Consider the following 26182-nt stretch of genomic DNA (forward strand, 5'->3'; position numbering starts at 1 on the left):
AAATACTGGCTGGCATTGGTAGCGAGGTTCACACTTGGGAAAAGTGGCCACCGCAGACAGTGTGTTCAGTGAGCAACTGGTGAAGGACCAGATATTAAAGATCTTTGATTGACCCAAATGACTGAGTTATAAGAACATTTGATACACGACTGTTAAAACAATCTTGGAAAAAATAAAAGAAATAATAATCCCCTAAGTTGGGTATCATCTGTTAATTATAGTCTATAAAATAAAGATTCACTTTACAGGTATCTAATAATTTAAAAAAGAAAAACATTGTATTGGTCGGGTAATGAGCAGTTAATTCATATTTGTTACATCACTTAAATCTTATTACAAGCATATTTTTTTCTTTTGCTGTGTTTCATTCATTTTTCATATTGGCATTTTCTTCTGTTAAAAATGTTCTAATTATTATTTATGCAAGCATTTGGTGTTCAAAGTTTTCTACAAAACAAGATCAATATATTATGAAGACTGTTCAGTTATTAATGCTGAGATGTGTTACCAATATGGTGTTAGAGCAGGGGTGGGGAAAGTTAGTCCCAGGGGGCCGCAGTGGCTATAGGTTTTTGTTCCAACCCAGTTGCTTAATTAAAAAACAATCCTTGTCAATAATTAAATTAAATTGCATAGCTTGTTAGGGCTTTAACTCTGCCATGTCAAGTCATTCTCATATCCTAGATTTTTTTTTCCTTTCTAAGGATGTCATCCACATGATTTGAATTCTAAAGCAGATGAGTAATTCTCAGTACTTCACTTTTTTCTCTTCACTTTTAACCAAATAGTGCATGATAAATGTACAAGGGTGTGAATGGAAACAATCTAAATGGAAAAATCCTGGTTTCTTTTGTCATTTGCAACTTATTGCTAATAAGGAACAATTAAAAACCAAGAATACAACTGTAAGGGTTCAAAATCTTAATTAGTGAGACAACTAAAATGAAGCAGAAGTGTTACTTGAGCAATAAGCACTTCTTATTAAGCAACTGGGTTGGAACAAAAACCTGTAGCCTTTGCCCACCCCTGTGTTAGAGTGTTGTTGTTTCACTAAATGTGTTACAGACATCTAATGTGAATCTGGCTTTTGGAGAAAAGGATTTTTTGCTGTGATAGTTCTCTATTAATGAATATGAACATATACTTACTATATAATAATGTTATGGTGACAAAAACATTATATATTAATGTTTAGCAGGTATCTTGCTCCCGACTTGTTCAGTATCTTCATTTCTTTTTAATACACTGGATCTCACATGTATCATTTGTTATGTTCAGACTGGAGGTAGGGAAAAATATCAGCAGAAGTAATTTTGTACTGAATATCCCACAAAGCTCTGGCACAAACAAATGATGACAAACTCACAAAGCAGCAGGCGGATATCTCACTTGGGATTCACAAACACAACTAATGGCAGATAGCTAAGGGCTGTAAAAATGAAAGATTGCAATTTCTATGCCGTGCATGAAGTTTTGTGCGGTGAAATTACATTGAAAATAATCTTAAGTTAAATTCATGAGCTGGGGTACTCATACAACCATAAATATAGAATTTAAAGTCTAGCTCGAGAAGTAATATCTAGATTGTAAAATAAAATCCATGCATTCATTTTCTGATCTCATTTTCTCCTGTACAAGGTAGTGAGAAGAACTGCAACAACCCACAACAGGATGCCAGTCCATTAGATGACAATCTCAAACACATATTATTTTTCACAATAAATCAATTTATATTTGACAGACAATCTTACACCATTTCTTTGGACTGTGAAGAAAAAGTGGACTCAACATGTTACATTTTATAGAACATGTAAAATCCTGCTAGCAAACCATGGTTCAACCAAGTACAATGACAGTGCTACATGCTATGCTACTGTACAATTTGGTGCTCAACCTAGAAAGGCAAAATAAGTACTAATCAGCATTATGTATAAAAAAAAGCAATTAGACGAAAGCTGCAAACACAGGTGGAACACAGGTTTATACTGCTACCTAATTGCTTGAGAGTTCTGATTTTGAGTCTAGACCTAAGAATTGTCTACGTGGAGCTTGCACATTCTCCCCATATCTGTGTGGGATTTACTTCCACATCTCAAGGATGTACAAATGAGGTTAATTAGTGACTTTTCATTTCTTATTGTCCTACCAGGCTGAGCAAAGATTTCAACAACTATGTCTTGGGTATTTAGATGCAGAAAATTAATAGAAACTGATATTTTCTGTTTGGTACACTAGAGTATTTGTGTGTATGTATAATTTTAGAATGCCTTTTATTGTCATTACACAGATGTACAGTGAAATTTTACTGCGTCTCCTGAATAGTACATACAACATAATAAAAACAGAATCTTCCAACAGATTCAACATATGCTCTATGTTTTAAAACTACACACATACATTAATATAAACCCATAAAGCAATTAAACCAATAAAACATTGAAGGAGGAAAATATAAATAGTAAATAGTGGAGTAGTTCCATTTTACAGTGATTGCAGTGAGTCTCTGAGATGTTGCACATTTGTCTCATTGATGCCATGGGTGACAGTGAAAGACATAAGATCAAAAGCACTTAGATGCAGTAAACAGTTATTTAACTAAACTTAGTTCTCTAATAGTGCTTAGGTAGAGGCTTTCAGTAGTCAGGATGTGTATGTCTTAATAGAACTATAACGCCTTCCAGAAGGCAGCAGAGGGAAAATGTGGTGGCCTGGGTGAGATGGGTCCCTAATGATTTTTTTTTGGCCCTTCATAAACATCTATACATTCTATATATGTCCTCTAGTGAAGGTAACATGGTATTGGTAATTTTTTGTGCTGATTTGATGACTATCTGAAGAGCCTTCTTGTCAGCCACTGAGCAGTCAGCATTCCATACCAGGATACCACAGGTTGAGTATGCTTTCCACAGAGCAGCGATGGAAGGACACCAACAGCTGCTAGGACAGGCTAGCCTTCCTCAGTATCCTTGAGAAGTCACTTCTCCGTCTTCTTCACCAGAGACATTGTGTTAACAGACCATTTGAAGTCCATGTGCGTGCCAAGGAATTTAAAGCTAGGCACTCTCTCCACTATGACTCCTCTGATGTATAGAGGAGCAGGTTCCTCCTCCTGCCCCATGAAGCAGATAGCCATCTCCTTTGTTTTGGAGGTTTTGAGTACCAATTTGTTAATGATGCACCATTCAGACAGTTTGCTGACCTCATCCCTATAGGCAAACTCATTACTGTTATGTATCAGTCCTACCACAGTGGTGTCACCTGCAAACTTGATGATTGTATTTGTGCTATGTGTTGGTGTACAATCATGGATATATAAGGAATAAAGAAAATGACTCAGTACACAACCCTTTGGAGCTCCAATTCTGAGTGTCAGGTTTGGGGAGTGGTGGGTACTCAACCTAACAGCCTGTGGTCAGTTTGCGAAGAAGTCCTTGATCCATCTACATGTGTGCCGATTTACACCCAGATTGAACATTTTGGTCACCGTCCTCCTAGGGATGATAGTGTTAAAGGTGGAACTGAAGTCCACAAATAACATCTTCACATACAGTATGTCCCCTGGTGTTCCAAGTAAGTTAGTGCAGTGTGTTGACCTGTTGGCTCTGTAGGTGAATTGGTGCTGGTCCAAGGTGGGTGGAAGTGAAGATTTGATGTGCCTCAGGACTAGCTTCTCAAAGCACTTCATTATAGTAGATATAATAGCTACTGGTCTGTAGTCATTATGGCTGCTAATTACTGTCTCCGATTGCCAACCCTGGAATTCCAACTGAGCTGGTGGCTTTCCTTGGGTTGGCACTGCGGAATACTCTTCTGACATCATTCATGATAACAGTAAATGTCATACTGTTAGTAGTTGATGACGGTACTGCCCTGGTCTCTGCCTCACTCACCACATTCACCCCAAAACAGGCAAAAAAATGGTGGAATTCCTCTACTAGTGAGTCGCCGCCTCTGATGGTTGGGTCTTTGCTGCCTTTATAGTTTGTAAAGTGCTGAATGCCTTGCCAGACATGTTGATAGTCTCCATCATTGAAATAACCTTTAACCTTCTGCCTGTAATCTACTTTTGCATTCTTGATGGCTCTCTTCAAATTGGATCTGGTAGCACTATATAATTCACTATTGCCAGGCATAAAGGCTGTATGTATTGAGCTCTTTTGGCCGAAGCTTGGCGTCTCCGGTCATCCATGATTTACTGTTTTGGCATCAAATGTGCTTGATAACAGTGACACGATCTACACAGTTCTGCATATAAAACACGACAGTGGATGTCTATTCCTTAGTGTCTTTTTGTCATGTTTCAGCCAGTGTTTTCCCCCTGGCTGTTGTTTACTGTTGCGTTTCTTGTCATGTTGTATTTAATTTTGTATCATTTATTTATATTCATGTTTCTTTTGTTTATAATCTACATTTTCCTATATGTGTGTTAGGAAAGGAGTATGGCCTAAGTTATGACCCTTATGTTTTGTAAGTGGCTCCCCAGGGGGTGTGGCCACCTGCCAATCACCACCAGAAACAGCCCCCCCACCCTATTTAAGGGAGGGCTTCCCATAGTTCCTGGTGTTTCATTCTAACACACAAGAGAATGGAGAATTATGTGAGTATATGTGCCTTTGTTACTGCTTCTTGATTTTTCTGGATTTTTGAACCACTGTTCTGTTTTTGACCTCACCTCTGGATTTTGTATTGGGACTGTGTTTATTGAGTTTTTGAATCTCTGCCCTGTTTTTGACTACACATTCTGGACTCTGTATTGGGACTTTGCTCACTGTGGACGCCTTGTCCTCTTAGGCAATTTGTTGTGCTCTTCAGAGCTTTGTGCTTATACATCCTTTGGTCAAAATAAACTTTTATGCAGATTTCTCTCGACACTTTGCATTTCTAGTCAGGGATTTTGATTGTGTTTTTCCCCTTTAGTGGGAAACTTTTGAAAGTGTTTTTGTAACTGTGCTTTCAGGACTCTCATGACACTTGTGGTGCAAATAGGTTGCAGTATGTGTGCTCAAAACAGTCCTGGAGTTGAATGGAAGCCCCTTCAGGCCAGGTTTGGATGGTTTTCACATTTGGCTTTCTTTTGCTAATAAGAGGCCTGTATGCAGGTGTGAGAAAAAGAGGTAAGTGGTTGGACTAGCCTAAGTGGGGTAGGGTGGAGACTCCAAATCCTTCTTTAATGTTGCTGTAAACATTGTCCAATGTTCTTGGCCTCTTGTAGGAAAAGTCACATATTGGTAGAATTTAGGGAGAACTGTTTTCAAATTTACTTGGTTAAAGACTTCAACTATAATATAAATTCCATCAGGGTGAGCTTTTTGTAGCTTGCTGATTGCTGTTAGCAGGATGTCTAATGCTGTCTTGGTGTGAGCACTTGGTGAAATATACACTGCCACAATAACACTGACCGTGAACTCCTGTGGTAGATAAAAAGGTCAACATCTTACTGTGATGTACACTAAATCTGGAGAGCAGTGCCTGTCTACAACGGTTGCATTAAGTGCATCACATATTATCATAGTAAATACACAAATGTTCACAAATGGTGAGCTGTGCAGCCTTCTAGCACAATTGCATCATCAGGGATTCCCGTCTGTAGCCAAGTCTCAGTTATTATCATTCTGTGCCAGTTGCAATTCTTCCATTTTATTGCTCAGTGATCTGGCATTAGTAATATAGATGCTGGGCAATGCAGGCTTCTGAGGAGAGTTCTTTAGCCTGGTCCATATGCCAGCCTGGCAACCCCGTTTCTGCTTCTTTTCTCTGTGCCACCTCCTGCATCTCTGGACCGGTATCGTAATCCATGGAGACCCTGCTGCACGTTTGATCTTGTTCAGGACGTGTATTTGTTGGAATTCCTTGCTTAAATCACTATTTAGAATTCCAATCTTTAGTAGGTTTTCCCGGTTATAAGTCATTTTTGCAGAAGTTATAATTACACTACTCGACAAATATGCTAACAAAACAAACAAAACGTAACACCTTTCAGAGAAAACCAAAGCTGCTGCATTCATCTGTGCCGCCATACAGGCCAATTATGGTGTTTGGTGTATGTGGTGTGTTTCATATTAGCTTTAATGCTGTACTTTATTTGGATATTTAGGATTTTAATAAAAACCATGAGACCTATATATTTTATTTATGTGAGAGAAAAAATTGAACTTGACATAATCAATATTCTTACACTGAATCTTTATTCTCTAATAACTTATCCTTATACTGAACTTTGAAAATTCCTTTACTCCAAACCACATATGACTTTTCTGAGCAATACTGTCGTCATTGTGTTGTAATCTATTTGCTATGGTACAACAACATAAATGTAGGACAGAAAACCATACTGGCTGGGCAAGAAGTGCAAAATCTGCCTCATCCTGATTATCACTTTCTCTCTACTTAACCTTCATGACAACTACTTTAACAACATAATGGGTTGGGCTGACTATGCTTGCTTGACACCTTTTTTCAACACCTCCTGGAGAATTCCTGGAGACTTCAAGGCAGAGAGAAATAAACCCTTCATTGCATCTTAGGTCTTGACCAGTGCCTTCAGACATTTTAGTCACGTGCCAAAACACCTCAACTGGCTATCGTCACTCTGAAAAACCAGTGGTTCTACTCTGAATTCCTCCTGTACTGGTGAGCTCCTTTCACTAGTAAACCAAACAGCCCCCAACAAGAGTCTGATTTTGACTGCTTTTACCTATGCTTAGTTGAGTGTGGGAATGTAGACTGGCTATAAAATCAAAAGCTTCACAGTTCTGTACACATCAAAAAACGATTTCCACTGCACCTGGTCAATGAACAGGACTCTGATGAACTGGGACTCCTCTATGTTTGACAGCTCCTAATCCCTTAGCCAAAGATAACAAGTCACTCTTTTCCAGGAGAGTGCCATGCAGTTAGATTTGGAGTTGCTTTTTCTCATGCAAATGACATTAGTGGTGGCATCTTAGTACTTCAGTTCCAACTGCAGCATGCTTTTTGACTGATCCTGTTTTACACTCCTCTCTAATATTATTATTTGAGTGTTCTTAGACTTAACTTTTGTTTAGAATTTCTCATTAACTAGTATACATCATGTGCTGTTATATGCCAATAACACACTGAATTGTTCACAAGGTAGTCCATAGTTAGCTTTACCCTGATTAAAATGCAGTAATGTTAAAAAAGAGGGCTTTAAATCTAGTTATCAAAAGGGTTGAAGAAACTGGACTACAGCCATTCTTTTAAACCAACATTCCTGAAGCTTAGCCTAGCAAACATCCAGCATCTGTTCAGTTCTCCAGCTAAAGCCATGTGTGTGGTGGTTGAGGATTTTAACATTCCAGTATCCTTTCCCATTTGATGGAAGTTCAAATTGTTTTAAACTTGCAATCTCAAGATTCTACACAAGAAATTATTATACTGACTGCCAAAAGTATTGTGCAAGTTTTGCAGAATGGTTAATAGTGTATTTTTTTTATAAAATGTAGTTCCCTCTGTTTTTCTTATATATATTTCTTCAGTGGGTCTTTCTTTCAATGCCAAGACATTTTGCTCTTTGTTTTACGGTACCTGTTATTGTATGGGGCAGAATATACTTCACTGGGAGGGTGGGGATTTGCCTGTTATTACAATAATGGTGCAAGGTGGCAATGTCAGTTTTCTTTTCCACAACTTCATTTGGAGGGGCTTTGCCTAATATTATCAATGACAGGTGACAATGTCAGTTTTCTTCTCCACATGTCTCTTGTTAAAGCTGCAATTCCAAGATACAGTATACTGCTTCCAGGTGCCATGATGGTGTTTCTGATCAACATACAACTGCTCCGCTGCGGGCAGCCTCTTAGTTTTGTTTCCTTTTTCATCTCTGCTATTTGTACTGTCATGACCTTTTCACCGCCTCCAGATTGAGATGCAGTAAACACACTTATGGCCAGCTCAAATCAGACATTGCTAAAACAGATACTCTTGAGCCGATTGCCTCTTCTTCACCTGCTAAGAAATATGGAGTGCCTATTTTTGTTAAGTGGAATTTTCAGGTAAAATTTATTGCCTCAAGCGGTGACCAAATGGGTCACTTCTGTTATTTATGTTCAGAGCTTGGAAAGCAGAAGATCATGTGAATGTATATTTACACCCCTCCCCTCGTTTTTTTGGTTCTTTGTTATCTAATACAGGCTGACAATTGGTTAACTTTCTAGGCTTTGACCTATGTATTGGTATTGATGCAAACACCATTTGACAGTTGTCATCAGTACAAAGAGATGATGGAAGCTCTAGGCTACATGAATAAAGGAAACGTCGCAGGGCTTGAACTCATAACAAATTTTGGGAAATTACTTTCTTTTCCTCTTTTTCAAAGGCTGTATTTTCCTCTCTCTTTTTAAACCCCAGAGTTAAAGAAGCAATTTTAACTCTACTCTTAAAATAATACAACAAAGTGCCAGTTTCAAGCAATTATCATTAATGAATTTGGGTACTAAACTCTTTGCTGAAGTTATAGCTCACTAACAGCAAACTGTTATTTATTCAAATAATTAAAATTGTATATTTATTACCAATGCTACACAAGTAAAATCACTTGTCACCTCTTTCTCTTTAGGAAGGGAAACAGGCAGAACTGTCCACACTCCACTCTTCTCTTTAGTTTATCTTTAGATCAGGTGGCCAAATCTCCTAAAAATTGTTCATTCCCCTTGAAAAACCCTGCAACCAATTAAATCTCAAAAATAATTTACATCTTGCCGTCGCAAATGTGGCTATGATCTAACAGTTCAGCATTCCAGTCCTCTGGCATTCTGCAGAGCAAGGCACAATAAAACAAAGATATCCCTCAACAGAAATAATTAAAAATGGTAGACAACAGTACAGTTTCTAAGATATACTGAGCAGCCAAAATTCTAGAATATGCTGACACTTAACTACTGTAAAAAGAGACAAACACAAAGAGATTGGGGGATCCACCCCATCTACTGATAATCTTTGGTTCAAGAAAACTGTGTGATACTCTGCTGAGTAATCTTTTGAGACTGAGTCACAATCAGGGACTAACTGCAGAGCAAAGGTGGTAGACTTTTATAGCTGAGGGAAAGGAAGAGGCAGGTCATCTGGAGAAGAAGCAAAAGTGAGGTCTTCAAGGGGCATGATCTGGAGATGGAAGAGGAAGAGGATTAGGTCTTACTAAGAGGCATTAGCATACTTGATTACCCCCAGTCCTTGCGTTTCAGTATTATCTAGACCCCCCTGCTGCCTCCCATGTGCATGTGTGTGACAGTATTACTACTATAAAATATAATGTTAATAGTTCATGTATGTAGTTATACTTAAATAGTGGCATTGAACAATGCAAAAAGTAATAATATAGGAACCATATAATATTAAGAGTGTTACTAATAGCAGCAAAACAGGCATAATATTAAAAGAATCTGCAGTACTAACTGGGATTGCACTATTTTTCATTTACAAAAAGAAACATGCTATTGTATATAATTAATACTAAAAATAATAATGCTATTGAAATAAAACCATAGTTAACATAATAAGATAGTAGAAAAGCAATTGAAAGATTACAGATGAATAAGTGACTTGGAAAACTAAAGTGCTAGAATTTGATAACAATTACATACTAATACCATTAACAATCCCTATATATAGGCATATTCAAATAACATACAGTGGTGCTAAAAGTACTAATAATGCAATCATGTAATGATAAAACTTCCATTACATTATTCTTAAGAATCACACCTTTTATTGATTTTGACATTTAGATGCATTCAAATACAAAGAGTTGCAATGCTGGAGAGGTTTCAGAATTTTACTTTTGGAAAGTTGTTGCCTTCAGCTTTCACATACTAAATGTACATAATTTTCTTAACATTGCTATTCAGAAGTGAGATTGGTCGTACAGACCAATCTCACTTCTGAATAGCAATGTTAAGACACTCTCCAAAGTCCTAGCTAGAAGAATGGAGAAACTGCTGCTTTTGGTAATATCACAAGACCAAACTGGATTTATTAAAGGCAGACACTTAGCTTCCAATCTTTGACGCCTGTTTAATGTAATATATTAACCAACAAAGTCAAACTCCCCGGATATATTATCATCATTAGATGCAGAAATAGCATTTGACATGGTTGAATGGAACTACCTTTTCACTACATTGGAGAAATATGGGTTTGACCCAAACATTTGTGCATGAATCAAATTACTGTATACCAATCCAGAAGCTTCAGTTTGTATTAACAACATCAATTCAGACTACTTTAAACTACAGCGTGGTACCAGACAAGGATGCCCCTTGTCACCACTGCTTTTTGCAATCGCCGTTGACCCACTCACAAAATTTACTGTCGAAATGCTATTGAGATAAAGAGAATTACCAGAAAAGGGCTGAAACAGAAAGTTTCTCTATATGCAGATGATATTTATTGTACTGTATATATCAGACCCACAAAATACTGTGCCTGCAGTCCTAACAGCACTAACAGAATTTCAAAAGATTTCTGGTCTCAGAATCAATTTGAATAAAAGTTTGCTATTCCTAGTAAATTCTCAAGCATACAATATTAGATTTGACACCTTCCCTTTTACCATCGCAGATCAGTTTGAATACCTAGGTGTAAACATCACAAGTAAATATAAAGCTCTTTATCAACAAAATGTTGCCATCTGTATGGAAAAAAATAGGCAAGACTTGCATAGATGGTCAACCCTTCATCTCACTTTAGCTGGAAGAATTAACACTGTTAAGATGAATATCCTCCCTAAGCTTCTCTTTTTATTTCAAAACATTCCAATATACATCAATAGATCATTTTTTAAGAAATTAGACTCAACCATAACCTCATTTATTTGGAATTCAAAACATCCATGTATCTAAGGGGCGACCCTACAAAGACTTAAGGTGGAAGGCGGCATGGCTCTACCTAACTTTCAGTTTTATTACTGGGCAGCAAATATACAAACTATAAAAACCTGGACATGGACACAAATAGATGAACATACACAGGCTTGGTACACAATAGAAATACATTCCTGCAGTACTTTTTATATTCCTTGCTTTGAACACCAATAAATACAAGTTATTGCCAATATACCAACAACCCAATTGTGCTTCACTCAATCAGAATATGGAACCAATGTAGGAAGTATTTTAAGATAGAGAAGCTTTTATCTGTGGCACTTCTGCACGAGAACCACATTTTCCCACCCTCTCAAATTTATACAGTTTTTAATGCCTGGAAAACATTCAAGAACCCTAACCCTAAATCACTTAGAGATCTGTACACAGACAACGTTTTTGCATCCTATGAGCAATTATACTCCAAATTTAACTTACCAGCAATACATTTCATTCACTACCTCCAAATTCGAAACTTTGTTAAACAGAACCTGCCCAGTTTTCCTCACCTCCGCCTATCTCTATGCCAGAAAAAATATTACTCAGTCTTGAGGACTCAAGCAGCATTTCTGTAATGTATAAAACTATTTTACAATCCCTCCCTTTCAAAAATCCAAGAGAACAGTTGGAAAAGGATCTCTTACTCAATATTTCAGAAAAAGAGTGGAAAATAGCAATGCGCAGAATTCACTCGAGCTCCATATGCATAAAGCATAGAATTGTTCAACTTAAAATTATATATCGAGCGTATCTCTCTCATTTAAAATTGTCCAAAATGTTTCCAGCGCAAGATCCATCCTGCGAACGCTGCAATCAAGCTCTGGCCTCACTGGGCCACATGTTTCGGGCCTGCACCAAATTAACATAATTTTGGGCCAAAATCTTTAAATGCCTTTCAGACAGCCCTGGTGTCACAATCCCTCCTAATCCACTAACAGCTGCGTTTGGTGTACTTCCAGATGGGCTTAAAGTGGAGAAGGACAAACAAACTGTGATTGCCTTTACTACACTATTGGCACACAGACTTATCTTGCTCATCTGGAAGAATCCTAACTCTCCTCTTCTAAGTCAGTGGGTAACTGATGTTATATACTACTTGAAACAGGAAAAAATCAAATTTGCACTTAGAGGATCTGTGCAAAACTTTTTCAAAACCTGGCAGGATCTAATCAATAACATTTTAGAAAAAGCATTTAAATTGAGGAAGCAGGTTCTCTCCCCTCTTTTACTCCATTTATCTTTATTCATTTATTATTTTATCTATTAATTTGTCTTTACTAGCATAACATTTTACAGTGCTGGCCTAGCACTCTTTCTCAGGGGTGGGGGTTGATTTGTCAGACCTTTTTTTGTTTTTCTTTTTGTAAAACTTGAGTTATGTGTAAGGAATGTTATTTGATTGTAATAAATGCAATAAAATTAAAAATAAATAAATGTACAAAATTATGCTCCATTTGTTATGAATAAAAATAATTTTCTTTAACTCTGTTACTTAAGTTAATCAGTAATATTTAGGTGCTCTGAAAAGAGCTACAGCTGAGTGATATACAGTAATTGTAGCACACTGTGGTATTTGGTACTTAAACAGAATTGGCACTAGCACAAGGACTGAACCAGAATTCTTCAATATTTGAACATAGATGTATGTTTAATGATCCTTTTAATTTCATGTGTTAATTAATCTGTATTGAATTCCATTAACAGGTTTTTAGTCCAATTGCAGACTTTCTTATACTTTATAACACATTAAATACGATAAAACACACTCAGCTGGAACTTCTGTACAGAAATGGTGTCCTAGATACAAGCAGCTTACCATGTTGCATTCATTAAAAACTTGTGATTAAAATATTTTAGCATACAGGAGCTAATCTCTGGTCACTTACAAAATTAGTACTTTTAAATACATCTTTGAGTTTCAGAATTAAAGCTTTTTGATCTCCACTTGTATATACTGTACATTCAATCATTTATCTGACCAATAATTTTTTTTTATTAATTTTATTGTTATCATTCCATACAAATAGATCAATTTTTACAAAAAATAGGATTGAAAAACAAATCAAACCCCACCCCTGAGAAGGAGAGCATGGCGAAAGGAGTAATATTTAAGGCTTGTAAACATGCCTAAATTGTTGAGTTTAATAGGGCAAAAAAGATAAATGGAGAAGGAAAAGAAATGCGGAAATAATTATTTCTTCTTATTCTAAAATATTATTGATTGGATCCTGCCAAGTTTTGAAAAAATTCTGTACAGATCCTCTAACTGAGAATTTGATTTTTTTCCAATTTCAAATAATATAAAACATCGGTTTCCCACTGACTTATTAGAGGAGAGTTAGGATTCTTCCAATTTAACAAAATCAGTCTGCATGCCAAAAGTGTAGTGAATGCAATCACAGTTTGCTTGTACTTCTCCACTTCAAATCCATCTGGAAGAACACCAAACACAGCTATTAGTGGGTTGGGAGGGATTGTGCCACCAAGGCTGTCTGAAAGGCACTTAAAAATTTTGGTCCAAAATGATGTTAATTTGGTGCATGCTCAAAACCTGTGACCTAGTGAGACAGGAGCTTGATTGTAGCGTTCGCAGGTTGGATCTTGCCCTGGAAACATTTTGGACAGTTTTAAGCAAGACAGATGTGCTCGATATATTGAAATTGAGCAGTATTTTTTCCAGCCTGGTGGAGAGTATGAGGTGAGGAAAATCAGGCAGGTTCTGTTTAAGTTTAAGTTTCTAATTTGAAGATAGTGAAAGAAATGTGTAGCTGGAATGTTAAATTTGGAATGGAATTGTTCAAAAGATGCAAAGATATTGTTTATGTAAAGATCTCTGAGCAATTTAATCCCAAATCTTTTCCAGATATTAAAAACTTGATATGTTTGTGAGGGTTGAAAGAGGTGGTTCTCCTGCAGAGGTGCCACAGATAAAAGATTTTCCATCTTAAATTGCTTTCTAAATTGGTTCCATGTTCTGAGTGAGTGAAGCTCAATTGGGTTATTAGTATATTTGTGATAACTTGCCTTTATTGGAGCGCACAGCAGGGAATATAAAGAAGTACTGCAGGATTTTACTTCTATTGCGAGCCAAGCCTGTGTATGTTCATTTATTTGTGTCCAGGTTTTTATGGCTTGTATGTTTGCTGCCCAGTAATAAAACTGAAAATTAGGTAGAGCCATGCCACCTTCAGCCTGAGGTCTTTGTAGGGTCACTCTGACTGATGTTTTTTTGAACACACTGATTAGAATTAATGATTGCCTGGAAGTAGAGTTTATACCAAGAAAAACTATCTGCAAAGCATCAACCAACCCTAGATAGGTCACCAGACTATCACAGGGCACATGTCTACCAATTTAGCAATGTTATTTAAACTCACATGAAAATCTTTGGGATATGGGAGGACACCAAAGTGCCCAGAAAATTAGCCACAAACAAGTGATTGGCCAGGGATTGAAGTACACAATATATTTTCTTATCATTTAATCATTTTACAAAAAAAGAGAATTTCTGTGCTGATTTTTCAACTCTTTAGAGTTGCTGCAGGGAGGTAAAGAATTTCCAAATCCAAAGGAGCACAGAAAAGTTTTTCTTTGTTTAGTTTCTGAGCTTGAGATCTGTAGCTTGTACATGTTGTCCAGGTATCATGCTGCAAATTACTGCCATAGAAGAAGTGAACATTCACTTTGGACAGAGCTGCCCAGTAATATGACAACAGGAGTAACTGATATATAAAAATAGATCTTGTTCAATGCTATACTTGAAATATAAGCTATGAAAGAGTGACTAATAAAGGTAAAGACTTGGGGAACCACTCTGGTTACCCTGTATAATTGAAGGTCTAAAACTAACAAAAAAAATCACACAACAATGGCAGAGATTTCTTCTTCATACGCAAATTCCAAAGTGAACCAATTAAAGATGGCAGATCTTCTATTTGTCAGTCTTTCTGGCAGGAAAAGGTGGGTTCAGGTGGCGGACACTGGAAGTGACTTCAGTGGTGGTACAACTGTGTATCTTCCAGTCTGCAGAAGTAGGATGAAAAAAAGGCATTTCCATATGGTGCCAACCCCTGGAATGGTGGGAAATTATCATCGGCAGAGCCATTAAGCTGTGTGCATGGATAGAATAAGCACGAAATCAAATAATTTAAGAAGTTCCAAGTTTGAAAGTACAGAAAAAAGGAAATTACATTATCAAAAATAAAGAAACCAATGTAAAAAAGTACAGTATGCACTGCTGATGGTAATGCTACCACCCACATCAAAGCAGAGAAGGCATCAGCCTTGGATGGCTATCTCTGAATTCTGTAGCCATGAGGAGCTGTGAAGCTGCACAAGACAAGTGAAGTAAATACACATGCGAGTGAACAGCTCTTAGGAAAATAACTCAAGCAGTTCAAGTGATTTTCATAATACAATTCAAATGTTCTTCACTACTTCTCCTTTGGAAAAGAGTTCCCTTTTTTAAAAATGGTCAGGTTGTGTTCCAATTAAACACAGATCACAATGTTTTGCCTCACAGGGCAGTCTGTAATGGGAATCTGAAAGGTGGTAGGCCTCGGATCCTTTTACAGCAATGTAGGTTTCCTGGCTATGAAATGGAGAAACAGCTCCTTTGTCTTGCACAAATATTCAGGTCATCTCTGTTTGTGGGATTTTGTAGATCTGGAAACTACTTATAACTGCATGCCCTTATGATATACTGTATTCTGACAGGAGTATGGGGTTTCTGGAACTATTGTTCAATGCCATTCAGTCCTTATACATGTAGAATGAAGTTTGCTAACAGTATGTGTTACGTCTGTTACTGTTTGTGATATTTATGACTAGGTGAAGCTTAAAAATAACTTACTTTGCGAGCGTAAGTGATTGCTGAGTATGTTTTCATTTTAGATAATGTCTAGATTGCCCTAGGCTGGTTCTTAATCAAATGTGAAGTGGTTAAGATAAAAATTATTAATTTTAATCATAAGGTCAGGTCTATATCCAATGTAAAAGAGGTCTAACTCTTCAGCTCTACCAAGTAGTAAATTTAAAGTAATTGGGGTCATTTCCTCCTGGAAATCATGAGACTGACAAACATATTTTTGTGGCAAATGCAGTACTGAAGGCAGCAATGGTGATCTGGAATTTAAAATCCTCAATAAATCTACATCCCTATCCTCACCTATAATAGTGTATTATAAATGACGAAAAAATGGGAGCCACGAAGAACATCCTCCATAGGACTTTAGGACTATCTGTTAGTAATGAGGTGGAGATGTTTTTTGAGTATTTAGTGAAGCCATCCCTTGATAACTAACCTTAAGTGTTGTACACATTCCACCATAAGAAGTGTCTACATTATATTTGAGGGCTTACTATTGCCAGTATTCGTCAAGAAAGGAGTAACAAGAGAATAAAATAGTAAGAATACAAATATATTATAATTAGATTAAAAAAGTATACAATGTTCTATAATTCAATTTGACTTTGAGGAAAATCTTGGCACTATTTAATTTTGACATGCATGTTCAGCTTAGTACAAGTCTAGAAACATAAATGACAGTAAAATAAAGAGTATTTTTTCCTTTACCAGGTCACAACATGGGACTGGACCAGAGCAGAAAAAAGCTACACTGTATATGAGATAATGTTCAAAATTTTAAAGGTATGGTGACATTTGTTAAAAATATTACAAAGAACTTCTTTACACTGCAACCTATTAAACTGTGCCCTCCAGTCTGTAGATACACACTATCTGTGCACAGTATAAGCAGAAATTACTCCTGTGGCAAATATTTCCACGATATAAACATATCGGCTATAACTGATACTTAACAAATGTTTATTTAAGTAATCATAGTAATTATATAATTTACATTTTGTTGTTTCTCCTAAGTACATTTACAAGTTTTAGTTTTTACAAATATTAAAATGTAGTAGTGTCCAAGGTGATATTTGTTTTATGTAATTTATATGTAAGACATATAGAAAGATAATTAGATTTCTGCAGTTTCTGTTGTTTTTTTATTTTTGTATTAGGTTATATTGCTGATTAGACTATGAAATAAACTGAACAATATTATTTACTATGTCGTACATATCCATCCATATGGGAACACTGCCTGATTTTTGAAATTTCTGGGTTTTTTTTTGTTTCTGTGTTAGGTTAAATTATTCACTATTTGCATATTTCCATCCAGCCTTACATGTATAACCCGCTTTATCTGACAGTAGGGAATCAAGGATGTGTGCATATTGTACGCATACCAGTAAATGCAGTGAAAAATTGTGTTACAGAGGATTATGTAAAAGATCTTATGTTTGAGATTATTTAAGATGTACAACACAAATATATGAAATTGGTAATTGTTTCTTGTAAAATGTGCACTTAAAAGATGATAAAATTAATAAAAATGTCTAATGTCTTATTTTTAATATTGTGTATGAAAGATTTAACTGTAAGTTTTCTCAGGACAGTGACCTGCTGGACCAGCGAAAACACTGTTTCAGTGTTCAAACAGAGACTGGAGAGGATATGTTTTTCAGTGTGGAGTTAGACTCTGAATTAACTATTTGGGAAAAAGCGTTCCAGACTGCAACCTTTCTGGAGGTTGAAAGAATACAGGTATACAAAACACTTTAAAAAAATAAGGATTCATTTTATTTAGTTTGTACATTATATATGTTAGCTGGATTCATTGTTTAGTTTAAGCTGATTTAAAATGCAATTTCTCTTTTTATTATTACTTATTTTCCACAAATGCAAAGAGAAATTTCAGTACATCAAACAAAATATCAATTTTATATAATGATTAACTACTGTATGTAGCATAAATTGGATATATATTTGCTGTGACATGAATTGAATATACAGTTGTGCTCATAAGTTTACATACCCTGGCAAAATTTGCAAGATGTGTACAACAGTTTAAAGAAAAGATGACCGATCAAGCAAAATACATTTCATTTACTTTTAATGAAATCTAAGTTAAACTATAAGGCATCACAGAACAGCACAACCATTATACAAAACATAATAAGAGGAAAAAAATGAGATGAAAATTTTGCATACCTTTAGTTCTTACTATTATTTATTGCCCCCTGTAGCATCAGTTGACGGCATACAGTCTTTGTTAATAGTTGTGGATGAGGCCCTTGATTTTCTCAGGTGGTAGATCTGCCAACTCATCTTATCAAAATGCCTCCAGGTCCTGTAAATTCTTGGGTTGCCTTGCATGAACTGCATGTTTGAGATCTCCCCAAAGTGACCCAATGAAATTGAGGTCAGAAGACTGTGATAGCCACTCCAACACCTTCACTTTTTTCTGCTGTGGCCACCGAAGGGTCAACTTGGCCTTGTGCTTTGGATCATTGTCATGTTGAAAGATCAAAGTGCATCCCATGCACAGCTTCTGGACTGATGAATGCAACTTGTCCTCCAGTATTTTCTGTTAATATGCTGCATTCATCTTGCCATCAGTTTTCACTAAGTTACCTGTGACACTGTTGCTCACACACCCCGAGAACATCATAGATCCACCACCATGCTTCACAGTAGGGATGGTGAACTTTTTGTCATGGGCCCCGTTGCATTCTCTGCAAATATATTGTTTATGTTTATGACCATAAAGTCAAATTTTGATCTCATCACTCCACAGGATTTTGCTCCAGAAGATGTGACACTTGTCTAGATTATGTTTGGCATATTGTAAGTGGACTGTTTTGTGCTGTTGGCAAAGTAAAGGCTTTTTTTCTTGCAACTCAAACAAAATGTACTGCAGGGTCAAGTACCTCGTTTTTGTATATCTTGAAAGAGCAACACCACTTGTTTGTAGAGAAGTCTGTATCTATGCCGAAGTGGCTTGTGGCTTTTTCTTGTTAGCTTGACAAATGATCCTGGCAGTTGTGGCTAAAATCTTAGTTGGTCTACCTGAACATGGCCTGGTAAGAACAGAACCCCTAACTTTCCACTTTTTTATCACAGTCTAAATGCTACCAACAGGCATTGTCAGGTATCTGGATACCTTTTTATGTACTTTTCCTGATTTATACAAATCAGCAACTTTTTCTTGAACGTCCTTTGACAGTTCTTTTGCTTTTCCAATGGCTTGGTATCCAGCAAAGTCAGTGAAGCTCTGCATGAATTTGAATTGACTAGTTATACACAAACACTGATTAAAATCGAAGAGGTTATAGGTTTGGATGCTCTCCCTTAATTGCCCATAATTTAAAGCTGTGTGTCAACTTGTGTTTATATTATCAACCCCAGCATGTAAACTTTTGATCAGGCCCATTTGGGTGATTTCAGTTATCATTATGATTTAAAAAGGGCATACATAATTATGTGTTAATAAATTGCCTCACCTGAGCATACTCTCTTTCCGCATGATTACTTATTTTTTCCAAACAGTGGTCAAAATTTCATGAATTCTGCTGGTGCGTGACTGAGGAGGGCTCTGCCTCTCTCCCCTTGGCCTGCTGCACGTCTCTTGGATTCATGCAAATAAATCGGTACCACAAGCAAATTATGATAACATGGCGCAATGACAGAAGTCGCAAAATCAACCAGAATGTTCAAGCCAATTATAGAAAAAACACGATCTAAATCCGTTAAGTAGATCTGTCGTGAAAGGTGAGCAGACAGACAGACATTGGATTTTATATATTTAGAGATGTCTAAGGGCTCTAGAGTCACTTTTACTTGTAAATAAGACCAACACACTTGTAACATTACTCTTGACCAACTTTTTATTTTATTTGAAGAAAATAACATTGCATACAATCAAGTCCAACTTATACAACAAAAGACTTCATAGTGAGCACATAAACACAAGCAAAAATATCAGAAAGGTAAAAAAAAAAAAAGCAACAAAACTGAATTCAACATCCACCTGAGAGAAAGAGTGGAGAGTTAACATCATGGACAAAAATAGTTATAAAAAAGAAGCAAATAAGGGAAAATGGGCCTTTACCCCAACATAAATGCTTATTCTAAAATTTTGTTAATTAAATCTTGGCATATTTTAAAAAAATTTTTGAACAGATCATCTAAGTGAGAATTTGATGTTTTCCAATAGTTGAGAACATTCATTACACGCTGATTTATAAAAGGTGGGCTGGGATTCTTCCAGTTAAATAGAATTATTCTATGTACTAGTAGCGTGGTATCAGCAATTACAATCTATTTTTCCTTCTCCACTTGAAGCCCATCTGGGAGTACACCAAACACAGCTATTATGGGTTATGAAAGATTATGACACCAAGGCTGTCTGATAGGCATTCAAAGATTTGTGTCCAATATTATGTTAATTTGATACCCTTCCAAAAAATGTGGCCCAGTGAGGCTGGAGCTAAATCGCAATGTTCATGTGTTGGATCTTGCCCAGACATGAGATAAATGGGATCAAAGAAAGATTTTAAGTTGATTAAAATCAATAAAATATATATATATATATATGTATATATAAAGATTTTAAGTTGAATGGTTATATGTATTACACATATGTAGTTAGGGTGTATTCTATGCATGACTGCCTTCCACTCCTTTTCTGATATTAAGTGACAGATTCTTTTCCCACCAGTACTCTAGGATCTTTGAAATGAAGAGACTTTGAGGTGTTTTTATATATTGGTGAGATGTTGTCTGAGTCTTCAAGACTGATCAGTATTTCTTCTGGAACAGAAATGGGTGTATGGTGTTGAAAATTGGATAAGTTTCTTTTAGCAAAATTTCTGATTTGAAAGTAGTGGAAATTTGTGTTGCTGTGAAGTTACATTTGAAGCATAATTGTTCATAAGATTCAAAAACATTATCTATATACAGTTATTTAAGTGTTTTAATCCTGGACGTTTTCCAAAGACTAAATACTGTGTAAGTTTGAAAGGGTTGAAAAAGGTGATTATCATGAAGAAGAGCAAAGGATAAAAGTTTCTCTGCCTTGAAATATATCCTGCATCAATTCCATATTCTGAATGATTGATGAGTGCTCATATTGGGAACTGATGTGAATATGATTTCACTACGATCTAAGTTAGGTGCATAAATATTTATGAAAATTACCTTAGATTTAAATAAATTACTTGTCACCATCACATGGCGCCCTTCAGGTTCAAATACAATGTCTGATGTTACAAATGAGATTGTTTTATGTATTAAGATTCCTACACCTCCAGTTTTCTTTCTTCTACTCCTTATTTGTTAAGTTAATCTCCTGTAAAATACCATGTTAGCATTTAGGCCTGTTAAGTGGGAGAATAGTTTTTTGTCCTAAGATCATAATTGAGACATTTAACATCCCAGCTTACAGAGTTCACTGCTTGCTCATTGAGACAGTGCTTCTGAGTATCTGAGGACATGTTGTAATCTTAAGTAACAGTAGTGGGTTATATTATAAATTAGATTTAACTTCGATTTTATATTATTGCCAGGTATTATGGCTAAGGAGCTTAGTTTTATGTTGGCAATTACAGTAGTCAGAGTAAAAAGGGTACATGAGAAGTAATTTCCTTCTCTTCTCCCAACTCTATATATTTATGCAAATGAGATACACTTGAGGGAGATTCTTGTTGAACAAGAGAGACCTTCATTTTCTGAGATAAGACAAAGATTTACATCAAGGCTGAACTATTTCATATTTACACACTTTGGACGTTTCAGTAGGTTTATCATATTCTGTAGTAAGCAGTATTACCAAATGCTTCTGCTAGTTAATTATTTTAGACTGAAAATGTTTTATTTTTATTCGTACCATTGGGACAAAATGAAAAAGGGCCTGATATATAAAATTATCCTGGCGGTATTAGACACAAGACAGTAACCAACCCGCTTCCCATGAGTCTTAAACTGGATTTAGTGGAAAGAGAAATGAATGTATAGATACTGAAAATGTTAAATTAGGCTTTTTTTATATCCAGCCTTCCAGAAATTATTGCAATATAAAGCGTCCAAAATGAAAATGATATTTTCTTCTAATGTAATTTCACTGGGGTTGGGGGAGAAAAATAACTAGTTTTATTTTCAGAGCTTACAGAAAGATAGATTATAAATAACACAGTATATAAAATGATTATGGATGCAGTTGTAGTATACATGACTCTACTTTGTGCTATTACATTATAATTTTACATAATTCATGTTTTATTTTGTTTTTTAAACAAACCTTAAGTAGCATTCTTGTTTTTTCCTGTTCTCTTTTTTTAATAGCTGTACTGTTTACAGGAGAGTGACTGTGAAGGATATTTTCACAGATTTTGATACCCCATCTAAATAAATGCCCCTCAGATCAGACTGATAACATACTACATACATAGTCTGACTTACAATTTATAAATTACTGACACGTTTTTGTGAAAAAACCTAATTCCGATAACCACATTATTAAAACAACAATAAAACAATCAGAATATTTTTATTTTATTAAATAATCATTATTCACTTTCAAGTAAGTTTATGGTTCTTATTTTTTGCTGGTAAAAACAGCTGGATGGCGCTCTAGTGCCCACAGTGGATGAAACAGCATTGTTATGGTACTTTACTCTTTGTGTTGAATTTTTGCCCTTCTGAAGCATACCAAGTAGTTTTACTCAGTTTAGTACTATCTGTGTTTCACTTTGATCATAACTATAATTACACAAGTCTGTTACTAAAGTGTTTTGTTGAAGATAAAACCTGCATCTTGCCCTTTCTAAATAATCACTTCTGGCTGATCATTTCACTTGCATTACTTCCCAGCAATCACTTTAAAGTCTCTGATGACATTATTACCACTGACACATGCATCTGAATATTAATAACTGTACCCAGTCCCTGATCTCTGAAGCTTTCTGCTGTAAATAGTTTACATTTTACTATTCATTGCCATCTCTACCATCACAAATGTGGATCCTTTGCTTTATCCAGACCTAACAGTGACTTATTTTTGCTATCATAGAAGTTTCAACCATGGACATAAACCCCATTTTAAATTGCACAGTGAACCACATTAGTGCCTCATGGCTATTCTTATGAGGCAGCCACTACAGCTCTGCAAATATTTTCTTGGTACTTTACATTTTTGACAGCTTTCACACCTTAATGTTTTCAACTAAACAAATTCTCCCTACTTCTGTTGTAATTGCATTTTATTTTCCCATCTTTAATGCAAATCCTTCACTGATGATATTTTCATCCTAAATTTTAAATTGCAGGTGTAGCCTAGTTAAGTCTGTTTTTCCATCTTTTATTCCACAAGAAGAAAAATATTGTCCTGTTTATTAATATCAAGATTTGAGCACAGCTGAAAAAGATTTGGCAGAATTTATTTCAGTCAGTCATAGTTGCCTTTGACAATTGTATTGTTAGGGAAGATCATCAAGGGTCTCACAAGCAAAACACAAAATAGAAAGCCCCAAAATTATGAGAAATCTGAGTTACCAGTGTTGTATCAAGCTCTTTATCAGACCTTTAACTGTTAATACAAAGTATGGGTTTCAGTTGCTAAAAAGGAGCTGTGCCATCTGCCCTTCAGTATAGCCAAGTTTCAACTGTACAGGATATGTGAATATTGTTATGTCTGGCTGCCATAAGTGGACTGGCAAATAGTAACTGAGCTGTTCAGAAATATGGTTGTTGCTGCCATTGTGAGGAGTAAAACACAAAATGTAATTATGATCTGTGACCATTAAAAGATTGATACTGAATTATTGTGAACAGTGCAGTAGTGTCAGAGGGGTTTATAGCTTGCTTTCTGTCTAAGCTGAACCTCAGCTATTTAAGCAAATACAACATGACTTCAATGCTACAGACTTCCAATACAAGCACAGAAACTACAAAACATCACAGCCAGTATATACATTGTTGATTAGACCTCTGTAAAGATAAATTTTATGTCAAACTAACTTTGGAAGTACTAAGCCAAAAGTTAGTGATTTGTTTAATTTAATTCAACCTGCATTGTTCCGGGAGGCCTTTATTGATACAGCTATTGGTTTTGGTTTCACTTTCTTACCGATTGAACTTGTCTTATCTCTGGACAGTCTTGAAGCACATGGACTTTGCTTATAATGTTATTGGCATGACTAAAACTTTTTATTCATTGCCCTTGTTCTCAATATACAAGGACTCCAGCCAAGGATGTCATTTATTCCCATTCCAGTCTATGCTGCTGCTTGAGTCATTAACTATAACAATTTATGCTACTGCCTTATCCATTTTTTTAATTTTAGCAATTTTATAATGTGTAACTTAGGAAATGTAACATGGTACAAAAATGTTAATATCTTCAGCAAGCTACAGGACAGCAAAACCATTCGCAAATTTATAACTTTAACGATAAGCTTTTTCATTTCATGCCAATGTAAAGACAAAAAAAAAATTATAATAAGATGATCACATGTCCTATTGCTTGTTATAGTAATTACCTAATCACTCTGGAATCATTGTAAGGTGGTGTGAGATCAGTTTGAAGATTAAGTATTACAGTAACAGAGACTACTAAGAAGCTGAGTAATTTGGAAATTGTAGAGGGAGAAGTGATGCATAGATTAAATAGGCTAAAATCTAACAATTTACCAGGGCCACCTAACATTTTGACTTGAGTGCTTAAGGAAGTTAGAATACATGAACCTTTGTCTCATATTTTTTGAAAATCTCTGCACATTGGGGAAAATTCCTAAAGCCAGGAGGCCAGGAAATATTATCCTATTACATTAAAAGGGTGATTGGGCTGATCCAGTAAGCTTAACGTGCATCAGAGGTGAATTAATAGAAGCAATTATTAAAGAAAAGATCAAGCACCAATGCCTAGAACAGATGTATTGGGAAACAGTCAACATTTGTTTGGATGAGGAAGGTAGTATTTCACTAATCTGCTGCAAATCTATGAGGAAGTAGCAAAAGCAGGCAATGAGAGTTGCATATTAATAATAATAAATTTTATTTATATAAAGTGCAATATAAATAAAATTTATTATTATTATTATTATATTGTATTTGTCTTGATTTTCATAAGGTTTTTAATAAGATACCGCATGAAAGGTTAGTGATTAAACTAAAAAGAAGTGAGAATTTAAGTCAGTGTATAGGTGGGTGCAAAGTTGGTTTAAATACAGAAGGTTATGGTGAGAAGAACTCTTCAGAATTTGGTATTATTAAAATTGGTGTCTCTCAGAGGAGGGGCTGAGGCTGCTGCTCTTTTTAACCTCCTTGGCATTAATGGCGAATGTGACTCAGGGTGATATGATCCACTTTACATTTTTATGTTCGAATAACACTCGGAACAGTATTCTGCTGCCATCTGGAGAATGAAATAACATCTTGCAGAAAAAATCATGAATATTTCTACACATTTTGCCACTCTAAGGTAATTCGTTGATATTCATGGGTAGACTGGAGCCACCAACTAAAAGCATAATGACCTAGGTGAATAGAATGGACAAGCTTGTTTTGCTGAATGACCTGTTCTTGTCAGAACTGTTCTAATATTCTAGCAGCCCTGTTACAGTATATATTAATGATTGATTTGTCTTGAACAGTCAGAAATTAAATTAGGTCTCTGATGTTCCTAAGTTAGAAGAGAAATTTATCTTAGATATGTAATCTCTCCTCAAGAACCATTTCATCATCAACCAGATAATACACGTAGGCAAGAGTCATCATACAAGGAGAGTGCAGAGTCCTAATTAGAATGTCTTCCAGGAGATGTTTTCTTGCTCTTTGAATAATTAATAGTAATAATTTCATCCCTCAGTTGAAAGACTGGATGGGAGTCATATATATACTCTGAAAGAGGGGCCCTTAATAGTAATTGTTTTTAGCCTCAATAAGGTTCATCTGGCAACCAGAGGACACTGTGGATGGGACTCATAAAAGTAATAGCTAGAGCAGCCAGTTTGGCACTCCTCAGTCATACTATCTGGCATGGTGAGATTTTGTATGAGGACCAGGAGAATGAGACATAGACAAGTAATGCACTGAGATTATAACCTAATGTCTATTCTAATTTTTTTGTCAAACTCAAAAATACTAATCAGAATTCCAAAGAAGTTAATCAGGAGAAGTCAGATAACACACTCAACAGTAGTTGTGATCATACAAAATTTTAGCCAAATGTTGGATAATATGTAAGTAGATGACCTTTATACCATCGCTTCTGATGACAAAAGAAGTGTCTCTGGGTAAGATTTCCATGGAAACACACTGATTGCAAATGGAGGCACCTGTAAATAAACAAAAATGAAGTCACAGCAAGACACACAAATATTTCCACCTTTAATGGACACATTCCATAGAAAAAGATAATGTATTATTTGAACTCCTTGGGATAAAAAAGCTCAAGTCA

The 26182-nt window shown here is 35.8% G+C and overlaps 1 protein-coding gene across 2 annotated transcripts in view; it reads left to right on the forward strand.

Moving 5' to 3' along the window:
- The window catches only part of sntg1 (syntrophin, gamma 1), a 939332-nt gene that overhangs the window by 892902 nt on the left and 20248 nt on the right, over positions 1–26182 (forward strand). For both annotated transcript variants that reach the window (XM_051929377.1, XM_028803505.2), the window contains exons 16-17: positions 16459–16530; positions 17338–17490. In XM_051929377.1, the coding sequence (XP_051785337.1) occupies positions 16459–16530; positions 17338–17490 (225 nt within the window). The remainder of the gene's footprint in view (positions 1–16458; positions 16531–17337; positions 17491–26182) is intronic.

The sequence above is a fragment of the Erpetoichthys calabaricus genome, chromosome 6 (genome assembly GCF_900747795.2).
Source record: "Erpetoichthys calabaricus chromosome 6, fErpCal1.3, whole genome shotgun sequence".
Classification (NCBI taxonomy): Eukaryota; Metazoa; Chordata; class Cladistia; order Polypteriformes; family Polypteridae; genus Erpetoichthys; species Erpetoichthys calabaricus.